This window comes from Colletotrichum destructivum, chromosome 10, assembly GCF_034447905.1.
Source record: "Colletotrichum destructivum chromosome 10, complete sequence".
Taxonomy (NCBI): domain Eukaryota; kingdom Fungi; phylum Ascomycota; class Sordariomycetes; order Glomerellales; family Glomerellaceae; genus Colletotrichum; species Colletotrichum destructivum.
Genome location: NC_085905.1, coordinates 1,184,903 through 1,197,955, shown reverse-complemented (window position 1 = coordinate 1,197,955; position 13,053 = coordinate 1,184,903). Strand labels below are relative to the sequence as shown.

Genomic DNA, 13,053 nt, shown 5'->3' with positions numbered 1-13,053 from the left:
GAATCAATGCATACACAGGGAGGCAATAGTGACAGTGCCACACCCCCATCCAACAACAAAAATATAACGAATGTGAGAAGACCATCGTTCATGCTGTTTATCCAAACTGAGCCGACTCCGGGGCCATGATCAACCGAAAGCCGGGCCTGATTATTTTTTTTGCTTCTATCCCCTGCTCTCTCCCGCCACCCACGAACCAAAAGAAAGAAAGGGGGGGAGGGGACTCTAAATGGGAAGGGAAAACTCCATAGGTTAAAAAAAGAAAGAAAAAAGAGAACACAAACAAGCTATGCTTGCTGTGGTAATCATAATGGGTATCATAACCATGAACCAATTGTCTCTCGACCAAGTGGCCTTCCCCACCAGACCCCCTTCAGTTTGTCTTCCTCATCTTGCCACTACTCTCTCCATTTAACAGTCTATCGTAACAATGGGAAACCCAAATATTGCACCACAACATCCCTAACGCCTCTCGCCACTCAAAAAGCCTGCGGCCCCGTTTCCACCGCCGGAGAGGTTGCGCCTTCTCGGCGTAACCGTTGCTCCTCGGCCCGTAACACCCGGGCAATTTCGTCATTACAACCCCGATCAATGTACCCGCTCTGCTCACTCTCCAAGTCCATCGGCGTAACGGGACCTGGACTTCCCAATGGCAAGAGTCTTGGCGATATGGGCTTGTGGACGCCGGTGGTTCCGATGTGATGAAAGTTCGTGAAGGGTACCCCATTCAACGTAATTGTGGAACTTGGTGCATTGATTTGATTGGGCGAACTCCCGAGCACTTCACTGGCCGCCAATCTTGCCTGCGCGATCATGTCTCGTTGGTATTGTTGGAGTTTACGACGAGCTTCGGAGTCTTGTCTGGAGGATGCCCTGAAAGTCTCTCGCGAAGGTATATGGCCCTCGGATCTTGTCGATGAGACACGAGTCGGAGGCCCAGATGGTCCTATTCGCGGACCGTGTGTGTTTTGTTGCTCGTAGTTGGACGGATAGTATTTACCCATTGGCAAAGGGGTATCACGAACGCCGCTGGGGAGGTAGGACGCGACGGGCGTGTTGACGGTGGACGGATCGGAAGAGCCGATGGCCCTCAAAGGAGGCAAGTGGACGGACGGCGCCATGGCCGCGGAAAGAGAAGCTGCGCGTTGATCGGTTTTCGACGGGGAATCGATGGTAACAGAGGTAGAGGAGTGCCTAGGGTGACCAAAATCGGCTTGAGCCTGAAAGGGGTGTGGGCGGTGAATGCGATTCTTGAGGTCTTCGTGAAATGGGAAGTAACCACTAGGAAGTGAGAGTCAGCTTTCTGTTTGTTCTCATCACTATGTCAACTGTTCTACCGAGTCGCGATCTGGGGCAGCCAGCAGTGTTCACCACGAAATGACGACGGAACGAGGTTATTGGACTGAACTTACCCAGGAACGTCGCCACGGCCGGACAAAGGCTCGGGCGGTGTGGGTGTGCAGGTGGGCGCCGAATTTGTTTTTCGAATAGTGGTAGGAGGTAAATCAATGGCAACTGGACGAGTGCGGTTGTATCGGGCAGACTGGAGGGAAGACAAATCGAGTTGACATGGCGCGGAAGTTTCGCCTATTAAGAAGAGCAAAGGGCGGATTAGTCTCGTGGTCGGGAACGCAAGGAACATCGATGTGTGTAGAGTCCCGATCGGGACTGACTAGGAGGAATGGCGAAGGGGAAAAAAGACGAGAAAAAAATAATGACGCAACGGTAAGGGTCCCTTGGAGCCATTGCGAGACAGGAGCGAACTTTCAGAGGGGAGTAGAAAAAGGGCTTAGCGCAGGGGAAAGTGACATCCGCAAGACAGTGATGACGATGAGTAGCAGGGTCCCGGCCGAGTCAAACCAAGGCCGCCCCGGCGTGCAAATGCCTCTATCCCTCCGCCATAAGCCGCAAAGCAGAACAGAGGCAACATGAAAGGGGCTGGCCTCATGCCGAACTCAACGGACACTCGCGCGGTAGTATGCGACTCGAATGTAGTGGCGCGCGAAACCCCCACTCTCGAACCCCAAAACCACCACCTGTTTCCAGTGGCATGGCCCAAACGTCAGGTCCCGAACCGGAAAACATGGAAGACCTTGGACGTCGCATACAATGCCATGGCCCTTCTGTAATGCAAGCGGGGCGACGTCTCTGCTGGCCAATCTCGTCTAAAGGGATTCGTGGTGTGGTAAAAAGCCCCGTCGCAGCTGATGGTCATCGGGACTCGGGAGGAGACAGCCTTTCGATATGACGCCGCGACGTAAGCGCTGCTTTGCACCGTGCTTTGCACCCTGTGTGGTATTGCGCGTCTACGATGTATGCGAGCGCTGCGAGGCAACAGATAAAACAGATGGGCAGCATGGCAAAGTAGAAACACGACCGCTCGCGGCTGCTCGCCGAAGACAACCTCGCCAGTAACGGCCAAGTGGCTTCGAGCCCTGTCGCTCTCCAAAGCTCGAGGCTCTGGCTTTCAATCTGTGTTCGATCCAAATTCTGCCTCAAGTTGTCTTTGGTAAACAAGACAATTCGAAAAAGAAAGTGGATAAAATGACAGCAAAGGAATCCCTTAGGCTAAATGCACCTCGTTCGTCGGATCCGAGCCCGCCTGACTCATGATCTCTGCCATGGGGTGATCTGCGCTCGGGAGGCTCACACCGACGACGAACGGGCACCATCTCATCGGAGCGCCGACGACGCCGTTGTAGTGCCGTCAGACGCCAGGTGTCGAGACGTATGACACAAACCAAGTCCGGCGCCTCCAGGGATTTTGAGGACGGTCCAGCAACCCAGACGCAGGCCTCGCCGTAATTCACTTGAATACAAGGGTAATAGAGAAAAAGAGAAAGAGAGAAAGAGGGCATTGCAATGTTCGACCAGGGCCGGCCTGGGAATAGAGAGTAACCAGGCAGGGAAGAGGCGGGGGATGGAAAAGGAGAGGGCGGGGGCACTAGGAAAGACGAGGTCGGAAATAAACCAAGACAACAACAAATAAATGACGGTGAGCAACTGAAGGTAGCATCAACCCAATGATAGCAGAAGCGCAAGGAAACACACAAGCCAACAAATGACACAGCAATCACCACTTGAATGAAACGAAGTGATGTGATAACGCACCTCTGGGAGAACGAAACTCGTGGTGCGATGGCATCTCGAACCCAGCTGGTCCTGGCTGCTCGTGAGCCGGCGTGTTTAGCCCAGACATGAGTAGGTCGCAATGGTCGTCGGAGCGAGACCCCGTCGTGGCAACCGAGATGTCTGAAGAATTAGACAAAGTCCTTCCAGGCATGGCCGGTCGTCTCGCCCGCAAGTAGGCCGGTGGCTTGAACGAACGTCCCAGGCTTGCCATATTGGTTGTCTCCCTTTCTGAACCTGGTGATTCTTGCGGCTGGTCAAAATCGATGTTCATACCACGAACGGAGTTTCTGGAACCATATGATGGCAGCAGTAGATGCGTCGGGTGAATATTTAACGATGGTGATATATAGGGTGTCGAGATACCTTGGATGTGAAGAAATAGGTGGTCTTGAGTTCGTTGGCGTCGTTGTCAGACCCGACCCAATTGAGAGTCGTTGATAGCGGTTTCACTAGCTCGGGTTTGTTCCTTGTCCGCAGTTCCTCCAGCTCGCAACGTTTCTCCCTTGACCGCAGGTTGCCGGAACAGCGCAGAATCGGAATTGAGAAAATGGGTAGATTAATGGTTAGACGGAGTCTCCAATGAGGTGGATATCCTCTGAGGACATGAATGGGCATGGGCATGCGGTGAGGGGGTTTGTCTGCGTCCTCTTCTCCTATCGTATTGCAGGTGATGGATTGGGGCGGCACCGAGCGAGGCCCGCTTGCAAAGGCGGAAACAATTGCTAGTACTCGCAAAGAACGGAGCCAAGGCTCGGAAGACGGCGTTCAGTGTCTAGCGCTCAGCGCTCCTTCTCCCCCCCCGACGCACCTCGTTCGGGCGATGCCAAGGTTGTGTAGCGTGAATGGTCTTGGGTGGCTGGAGGCCGGAATTCCGGGGAGATGTTGAATCCCAATTACTTTGGCGGGTTTGTTCCCCGTCCCATAAAGCGCTGGAGCGCAATAGCCCCAGGGCATGTACCACGGACAGCCGAAGCGCGGTATTGGAGGTAACCTGTATATGTTGCCTGTGCCTGTACCTTTGCCTGTGCTTATGATGGTACTTGCCCTATTAGGGACAGTGATTTTGTAATGTTGTTGTTGTTGTTGCCGAGTAGATGTGGGCGGGAGTGTGCTGGGAGTGGTTTCGAGCGAAGATACGAGGCAGGTTGTTGGCGTAGGCGAGCGGTGGTAGCAAACCCGGGAAGGTTAACCGCAAACATGGACGCGAACGGTTTGGTGTGGGCTTCTGCAAGCCAGTTGGGGCCCGTGTCCGTTCGTCAGAGCCTTTTTTGATCTTCTAGTTGAGTCTTGAGCGTGGCGATCTTTTCTTAGGGGGGGCAAAGAAAAAAAAGGGAATTGAAGGGAAGGGCAAAGGACGGTATCCAGGATCAGCCAAAGACTTCATGCAGTTGGACTGCGTAGTGCGGCTAATATGTGGTGCTGTTGAGGACCAACTATCGGTGGTTGGATGCAAACCCGAGGGAGGAGACAAACGGATCAGTCCGTGCACCAGGTAGGTGACCTGCTACCTATTGTGGGAGCTTGGGAGACCATAAAGTGACCGTTTACTGTGGCGGTATCCGTACTACACATGGAAATCCCGATACTGGTCATCCACGGGTTCTAAAACGGAGATATGGTGCTTCCTGCTGGGCTGCGCTTAAGTCTAAAAGATACACTTACACCGGCCCTTTCCTCTCGCAATATTTGCAGGTGCATATGGAGTCCACGCTGGACCAGACGGCGCTGCAGCCGCGCCGCTCGTTTCGCCAATGCGATGTGTACGAATTCGCAGTGTTTCGCGTGGGCCCAAGGGGAGAGGAGAGGTAGAGGAGAGGTCATAGTGCAGGAGACAGGGGACATAAGCCAAAGACTTTTTGTGTGGCTACATCAAGTGGGTACCGGCTACGCCCAACTCGGGCGTTTGGGGAGCCCCATCGTGTTATCCTTCGTGGCAGCTCCTTCCCTGGCAATGTATCCGTACCTATTGTCCATTTCAAGGAGGTGGGCCGAGATAAGCACAGAAGGCACACATACATCTAGGTATGCAGTCGAATCAACACATTCACGCACCAGACATTCTGTAGTTCCCATCATATCACGGATACTCGGCCCTAGCCTTCACTAACACGAAGTTACGTAGCCAGTGCGGTAACGACCCCACTTGTGAAGTCGATACCTAGGTACGGATACCCCTTATGAAAAGAAAAAAACCCCGTTGACAACACGGCCGGCTCTCATCCACATCTTTGCTGCGCCCATGTGTTCGACTGGCAATGCCGTTGCCGATCGGCGGCGTCGATCATCACCCGCCCCGTCCATGCATACATAACATAACCCCCGGCCCTACAGGTAAAACTACCTATTCGTTGAAATGCCTACTCTGGCGTGTCACCTTGTCCAGCCAGTCAACCAGTTCGATGTTGATGGGTCTGAGGACACTTCGAGTCTGATGCTGATGCTGGCACTGTCCTCTACTTGGTTTGGTCTTTTGCTCTCACAGTAAGACCCCAACGAGGACGCTGTGAGAGTTGTTATCGCACGTCCTCCCATGCACCTTGGTACTCAGGTAGTGAGGATGTGGCAACCGCCATTACAGATACCCCACGGAGCCTCTGCCTCTGAGGTGAAGCGACACCAACATCCAGGACTTGACCCTTGTTGCCACCCGCTTCCACGGCGGCTTGCCCATCTATGTGCTCCCGTCTGCACAAGACATACAAGCCACTTCGGACCCTTTGCCGGCCACAACACGGTGCCTGGAAAAGGATGGCTTGGACATACTCGTTATTATCTGTCCCATGTCTTCTCCGAAGCAAACGTGTGAGCCGTGGGAGGCAAAGTCTATTCCGGTGCATGACCTCCAAAAATATGGTTGCGGTTCAACGTAGAGTTGGAAATGCCCAGGATAGCTGGCCGTCCAACGGCGGTCTCCTTTGCTCCTCATTTGGGCCAATCCGCTTTTCTTCACTGCCGAGTCCCTCACTTCCCTGGTCCCACGATTTGTCCGTAATGCTCAGTTCACGGCGGTAGCCGGCGAATACCCCAGCCGTGCTCCTGAGTTGGTACCGCTATAACGAGAAGGTGGACGCAGACACAGCATGGTAATGGAGAGAGGGGGGAATGAGGGGTTGAGAACGCAGGATCCATCCAATCTAGGCTCGAGACCGGGGTTATTTGCACCCCTTGAGAATCAGAAGCAAAAAGACCAGTGTTGATCCTGTTGTCGATCCTTGCTGTCTCTCGGCGGCTGCATTGTCATGGGCCCTGCTCTCACCCAACGCCATGGGTTGTTGTGATTTGAGTGATCGTTTGGCACGGCGGGAGGATTCGGGGCGACTGATGTCGGTCCCAGAGGCCTTTTGGATGCCCAACTCGATGTTGCTGCCCCGAAGCTGCCGAGTCTCATGGTCGCCATCATTACTGTTGTCAGCAGAGATCGCCCGAGCACTCAACTTCTGGGTCTCAGACTTACGTCTTTACACCTCAGTCGCGGCTCTCCGGAGGCGCGAGCCGTTCATCTGCCTGCTGGTACGTCGGTCGATTGTGGCGCGCCAAAGAATAAGAAAAGATACCCTTTGGCTTAGGAAATCTGGAGCTGCGGTGAACATCTCAATCCCAGCTGGTGCGCGGCTTATTCCGTCAACATGCGAGGACGAGCAGACTGGCTCATGCTGCGGCGGGGAGCTCGCAAGGGCGTTGAGAGGTTTCCAAACGATACGACGGCTTGAAGGGGCAATTATTTTAGCCGCGCCATGCTCCAATCTCTTTGTCGGAAAACCGGCCACGACCACCTTGCCAGGATCACCGCAGCCACTACGTCACAGCGCAGCGGAGTGGACATTGCTGTTTAGCGTCTGCGGGGTCGACGAGACACAACGACACAACCATATGACTTGGCATAGTGGGCTGCTGTGCGGATACTCTGTACATTCACTCATTATCCGTACCTAGGGAGTGCACTTTCTCGTCCTGGACATCAGTATCGCCGAGAAAGGAAAGGATCATATGAGTTGGCCCATTTCATCAGAAGCTTGGGCCTCCCGCAGCACTTCCTACAGTGCATCACAGGCAGGAGAAACACCTCCGGGGCTACGCATGATGATGTCGAATAGCATGTTAATGCACACACGCACGGAGCCGTGCCGGGCCCAAGGGTCCTGGGGATATTCTGGGGCTGCCGATGATGAGACGAATGGCTCCAGACGATGTGTAACGCGTCAACCTTTGCGGCGCTCCATGCCTCCTCCAGCGTTGAACGCAGCCTTTCGGGCCAAGGACCGGAACGAAGGCGGGCATGCGGGGGCTTCTTCACCCAGGCGACGGCACCGGGACCGGTGCGCTGGCGAGACTGTGAGGCTCTGGGGCCTACACATCACCGCTGAAAGATATTTTGATACTTCCCGTTACCCTGTCATCCATCCGCAAGCTAGTCTCTGTGTCATGCTTTCATATGCTGTGCTTTAGCTTTATGTTTAAGGTATTTATGGGGCAGCTCACGGGGAATCATCCAGGCTACACACCTAAGTCCGTTGAGGTTGAGTTTGGAACACCGCCATCGCGGGCATGCATAACACCGTATGTAAGTGCTCGAATCACCATGTGGCATATTTCTTGTTTGTTGGTCCGAGACAGCGTGGTTAGAAAAATTGGGATAGGCTGAAGAGTGTTTACATGATCGGAAGTGTGGTTAAACCAAGAAGGCGTGCTGAACCTTGCCGAGGTTCTGGTATCATTTTCGCAAAAAAAGAAATCCTCCCAACACCGGCCTTCGTGACGACATAAAACGGTACAGAACTGCTCTTTGAGTGCGTTTGGAGGGAAGGTCGTGTCTGTATGGAAGATATAGAAGAAGTTGCTGTTTTCGTCCGAAACACCTGCGAGACTTTGCTTTAGACCTTTCCACGGCCGGTGAAGCGAGTGCGGCGCTCGCGATGTCTCCACCAGTAAGCGGCTGTGGCCAAAGCACTAATAAGCCAGAGTAGAGCGTTGGCCAAATCAACCCAAACAGCATTCTTCATCCGCTGGATCCCACTGTCGCCCTCGGCATTCTCCTTGATGTACATCTGCAGCAGGATCAGTACGATGTTGACAGAACCGGTAAGGGGGCGGTTTTTCATGATGAGTGATGCATACACTACCAAAGAGACCAAAGACGGCGATCCACAGAATGAATAGAATGGCATCCCAAACCCAAACAATGGCGAAGCGCAGAACAAAAGGGATGAAGTAAAGGAGGGCCGTGACGGCGGAGAGGGCGCCGACTACCACCGCAAAAACCTGTATGCGAACATCAGCCGAGTGACTTCTCATCGCGAATAGAAACGCAGCGGGTGACACGGATAAACCGCAGAAAGAGACGTACCCATTTCCCGTCGGCATAGTCCCCATGGCTTCTAGCGTTGTTGAGGTCGACTGCATAGAGGCCACAGACGGTGACGGCCAAGACGAACTGGAAGAAGTGTAGGACAGAAAAAGCAAGATAACTCGCCGCCATTCCGAAGAGGCCCATCTTAAGTCGAGAGCGAAGGCGTTTGCAGCACTGTGCTTTGGGAAGAGTGTGTCTGTATACGGAACCCAATAGACCGGAGGTCGTCGTCGTACAGTGGTGGTGATGATAGTCGAGGACGGAGGCAGACACTAGAGTGCGTTCGGTTGGGACCTGTTGGTCAGCTTTGCTGTTGGCGATCAAAGTTCGTTGGTGACGTTGGAAGATGGAAAGAGCAACAGTCTGATGTTGGAGGCTGGGTTGGGGGGTTGGTTATCTAGGGAAACCGACAGGATGACTCGATGAGGGAACTAGTGAATAGACAAACAAACTGGTTTGAAGAGGGCTCGAGAGAGGGTAGCGCGTAGTGATCCAAATCTTGTCACCAGGGCGCTAGGGAGATGGGGCAAGCACTATTTGCGCACACACGTTGCAGTGGTCTCGAAAATGAAAACCGACCCTTTCCTGGTGATCCCTTATGACGCAGACATGGCGCTAGGGTCAATACTCTAGCCTATGAGAATGATGCAAACTAGTTCCCTGAATTGCGATCGGGATGGGTGTCAGGGTCACGCCCGTTAGGTACCGACCAAAATTCCTTCCACTCTCTTGGTCCTGCACAAAGAGACACAAAAGTATCTGAGCACCCCTACAGTACTAGCATGACATGTTGTCTTTAATATTGTATTTATAACCTGAATTATTTTTCTTGGTTTCTGCTGAGAGAAGCTGTAGTAAGTAGCATAGAGCTGTTATTCACGGCTTAGTATAGTGCACGCTTGATTACTTTTGGTTCCCTACAGTACTGGAAGGCTGAAGCCGCCGCTTGGATAACTCTCTTTCTCGCCTGCGTAGCGTGCGACGGTATGCTACATTGGCAGTGATGAGCGTCAGGGCCCAATGAAGCCCTTGCTCCCAGGGACTTGCTTCGGGCTCAGGGTCCGGTCTACCGTTACTATGGTTGTGATAGCCACTTGCCTCATGACGCACGCAGTCGTTACGTGACCGACTGTCAGCTGATATCTCTTTTATCATCCCATTCTATGGCCATGCGGTCCTGCGCATAATTACAATGTTGAACCCCATTTTTGTTTTCATTGACCACGGTCGGCCGGAACCTGGCAATGGAGCGAACATCGATCAAGACCCAATTGGATACCGATGGCTTGGTTGGATCGTTTCTGGCAACAGGAGAAGGAACTGCGTATGCCTACAATGGATGACACTGGTTTGACCGAGTGCCCAAGAGGTACCTTGTTTTTGGTTATCACGTATTGTGTTAACTGATTGGACGGTGGAACGTGATATCGACATTTGACACCAAGAGAACTTATCGCCTCTTCTTCTATGCCGCAACATAAGTCGTAAGGGTGTCTATGTCTAGGTCGAGATCTGATATCAGAAATTTCGCAGTGAGGTTCTAGACCCCTATCTACGAATGTGCTGCAGAAATGCCTCGGATGCCGCCAGCTTCCCCGCAGAGATCTCTTCCGACGACGACCGCCTCGGGAGCACAACCACCAAACCAACCCCGGCCTGGTCCGATTCGCTGTCAATCGCTTCCATACCTGCGGTGCGTGTACATCTGCCCTACGTCTCACTACGGATTGACGGATGTCCTAAACTCCAAATACAACACTAAACCAGCTAGCTATAACACCGAAAGATGACAGACCTAGAACCCAAGGTCAGGATCAAACTGCCGTCGCCGCCCTTCCATGCCATTCCAGGCCTCCCCAACTTCCGCGACGCCGGCGGTTACCCTATCAATGCTCAGCCTGGCCGCATCCTCAGACCCGGCGTAGTCTTTCGCTCCGCGGAGCCCTCGCGTCTCACCGACGATGGCGTTGCTTGCCTCCAGGATCTCGGCATCACCCACGTATACGACCTCCGTTCCGCCATCGAGCTCAAGCGCCTCGCCCTGGCGGGGGCGAACTGCGATGTCCGCGAGTGGCCCGGTGCCCAGCGCGTCTTTGTCCCCGTCTTCCGGGACCAGGACTACGGGCCCGAGGCTATTGCCTTGCGCTATCGCAACTACTCGAGTAACGGCACCGAGGTGAGTGCTTCTTCCCTTGGTGGCAGGAAACACATTGTAGACCAATATGGGACCTCTCCTCCCATCGTGAATACGTCTTCTGAACGGCGTATAGGGCTTTACGAAAGCCTACACCGATATTCTACGCACTGCCTCGGAGCCAGACCACCCCTACGACCCCTTCCGCACGATACTCTCTCACCTCGCCACCACCGAGGCCCCCTCTCCGTTCCTCGTCCACTGCACCGCTGGCAAGGATAGGACCGGTGTCATCTGCGCCCTCATTCTCAGCCTCTGCGGCGTTTCGGACGAGGTCGTGGCTCACGAGTACAGCCTGACGGATATCGGCCTCCAGGACCGCAGAGAAGAGATTGTCAACCACCTCCTCGCCACCGATGCTCTCAAAGGGAATCCCGAGGGCGCCCGGCGCATGATCGGCTCCCCGTACGTGCCTGCCCCCCCACGATATGCCCTTTAGTGCGAAATCCGTTGACGTCATGACCAGGAAAGAAAGCATGCTTGCGACACTGGCCAAGCTTCGTGAGGATTATGGCTCTGTCGAGGCTTACGTGCAAAACAGATGTCGCTTGTCGGCAGAGGCCGTCAGCCAAATTCGATCCAATCTTACGGTTGATGTCGCCGACGGGTTTCAAGTAGTGGACTGGGTCTCGCACTCTAAGCATTTGCTTTGAAAGAATAATTCGAATTTTGTGCTGGGCTTGTGCTTCTTCGAGCTGCCCCTCCCGCTCAACTCGTCATTATACAGATACATGTACATAGGTATACAGTGGGCAGGTACAGACGTTTTTCATACAAAGACATGAACGCCAACTGAGGAGGACGTTAACCAAACAGGCTCCGATCCATCCTTTTTCGGTGGTGTGGGGTGGGGGGTATCATTGTGCCCTCGGGCTGCCGTTCCGCCTCAATGCTGTCAATCAACACCTCACAGAGTAGGCGGGCGTTGGGTGTAAAAGGAAACTCAGGGCACCGACGTAGGAATCTTCAGCTCGCCCTTCCTGCGATCGTAGAAGGGCACGCCATATCTCCAGCCAACGCCTCTTCTGCTTCGACCATCCTTACCGGCGCTGTCGACGTTCATCTCCTTGAATCGGAACTCGAAACGACCGGTATCCACACGTTGGGTCTCTTCCTCGGCCTTCTCAAGACGTCGGCGCTCCCTCTCGACTAATCTGTCCTCTTCAGCCCTTGTGACCTCTCTGAATTTCTTGGTCAACTCGGCTGCCGAACCGCCAGCAGCAGCAGCTTTCCTCATGGAAATGAGCTCCTTGTGTGGCGAGCGGCCGTCCACAGAAAGCATTTTTCTGTGGAAAGCCTTCGCAGCATCTTCTCTGTCGAACTGGCGAGACTCGGACACGGGCACGAACAGTTGCTGCATCGTAAGCCTGTGGACATGGATCTCGTTGATAGGTTCATGAGGACTCTGCAGATCCGGTCTGTCTTTATTCAGCTCGGTCTGGGGCAGCATTCGGAGAACCGCCCTCGCGTATGGCCGAGCCAATGGTTTGCGCTATCAAGTCAGAAATTTGTTAGCTGACTGAGATTTGATAGAAGTACGCGACTGTTGCGGAAAGGGTAATGTAGCAAATCAGAGAGGCTCGCAGTGCCAAGGTGTAACCATATGTTGCGTCTTCAAGACTAATCGAATTTTGGAAAGTTGATCATCATGATGCTGGGGGTGGGGGGTTTCTTTATGTATGGGGTGACGAATAACAAAATTTTGATAGCTTACCTCGGCAATCCACTGCTTCTCCACCTCCATCATTCGCACAACGGCGGCGACGCGGCGGACATCGACACCTAATTCGGCTGAAACCAGTTTTAGAGATTCCTTCTTCTCTTTTACCCTTGTAAAGATCTCTTCCCTCATGTCCTCGCTCAACACAGGCTGACTCTTGAAGAAGGGATTCAGCGGGAAGGGCTGGTCATCGTTCATGGATAGATACTTGGGGCCGTCACTGGGGACATCGCGAAAGATGGAACCCCGAGCCTTCAGCCAATGCTGCAGCTCATGCTGCGGCTTTGATCTTCTGGATTGCTGTGATGTCGTTGAAAAAGCGCAAGCGAGTTGGACGGCTGGGCGAGACCGTAACGTTGTGCTCGCGTAAGCATCGCACCACTTGGCCCCGAGAGCCAATGGCGATAATGACGATCCAGCTCGTGGAGGCATTGTGATCAAAAATGGTCTGGCCGCGGAGAGCGCGCCTGAGTTCGCCAACTTACGGCGAAGCGACCATTGGAAGTCTGGGTGAAGGATGATGTGATGGGAAGAGAAAGGATTCTCATTTGTGTTCAGTTTTTTTTCTCTGTTTTCTTCGTAGCTGATGCACAGACCATGTCAGTTTTTTGCCTTAGTCATGCACGGAAGCGCCTCATGCGCTGCCTAGTTAGTAAGGCC

General features: G+C 53.6%; 5 protein-coding genes across 5 annotated transcripts; 1 reads left to right on the top strand and 4 right to left on the bottom strand.

The window, feature by feature from the left end:
• On the bottom strand, positions 1 to 4,571 carry CDEST_14654 (uncharacterized protein). Its single transcript, XM_062930810.1, has 3 exons — positions 3,112 to 4,571; positions 1,413 to 1,587; positions 1 to 1,281 (listed from the first exon to the last, which is right to left on the bottom strand). The coding sequence occupies exons 1-3, from the start codon at positions 3,401 to 3,403 to the stop codon at positions 480 to 482; spliced, it is 1,269 nt and encodes a 422-aa protein (XP_062786861.1). The 5' UTR covers positions 3,404 to 4,571; the 3' UTR covers positions 1 to 479.
• A 1,618-nt stretch (positions 4,572 to 6,189) lies between these two features.
• Positions 6,190 to 7,020, bottom strand: CDEST_14653 (uncharacterized protein). The gene has a single exon (XM_062930809.1). The coding sequence runs from the start codon at positions 6,530 to 6,532 to the stop codon at positions 6,305 to 6,307; it is 228 nt and encodes a 75-aa protein (XP_062786860.1). The 5' UTR covers positions 6,533 to 7,020; the 3' UTR covers positions 6,190 to 6,304.
• A 724-nt stretch (positions 7,021 to 7,744) lies between these two features.
• CDEST_14652 (uncharacterized protein) lies at positions 7,745 to 8,933 on the bottom strand. Its single transcript, XM_062930808.1, has 3 exons — positions 8,477 to 8,933; positions 8,248 to 8,391; positions 7,745 to 8,177 (listed from the first exon to the last, which is right to left on the bottom strand). The coding sequence occupies exons 1-3, from the start codon at positions 8,621 to 8,623 to the stop codon at positions 8,004 to 8,006; spliced, it is 465 nt and encodes a 154-aa protein (XP_062786859.1). The 5' UTR covers positions 8,624 to 8,933; the 3' UTR covers positions 7,745 to 8,003.
• Positions 8,934 to 10,248: 1,315 nt separating this feature from the next.
• CDEST_14651 (Putative tyrosine-specific protein phosphatase) lies at positions 10,249 to 12,285 on the top strand. Its single transcript, XM_062930807.1, has 3 exons — positions 10,249 to 10,655; positions 10,750 to 11,078; positions 11,140 to 12,285. The coding sequence occupies exons 1-3, from the start codon at positions 10,266 to 10,268 to the stop codon at positions 11,324 to 11,326; spliced, it is 906 nt and encodes a 301-aa protein (XP_062786858.1). The 5' UTR covers positions 10,249 to 10,265; the 3' UTR covers positions 11,327 to 12,285.
• Positions 11,617 to 13,031, bottom strand: CDEST_14650 (Putative small ribosomal subunit protein mS45; the record flags this gene model as incomplete). The annotated part of the gene is made up of 3 exons (XM_062930806.1): positions 11,617 to 12,165; positions 12,388 to 12,899; positions 13,019 to 13,031. 3 exons carry the CDS (start codon positions 13,029 to 13,031, stop codon positions 11,617 to 11,619), a joined length of 1,074 nt encoding a protein of 357 aa, XP_062786857.1.
• Between the last annotated feature and the right edge of the window lie 22 nt (positions 13,032 to 13,053).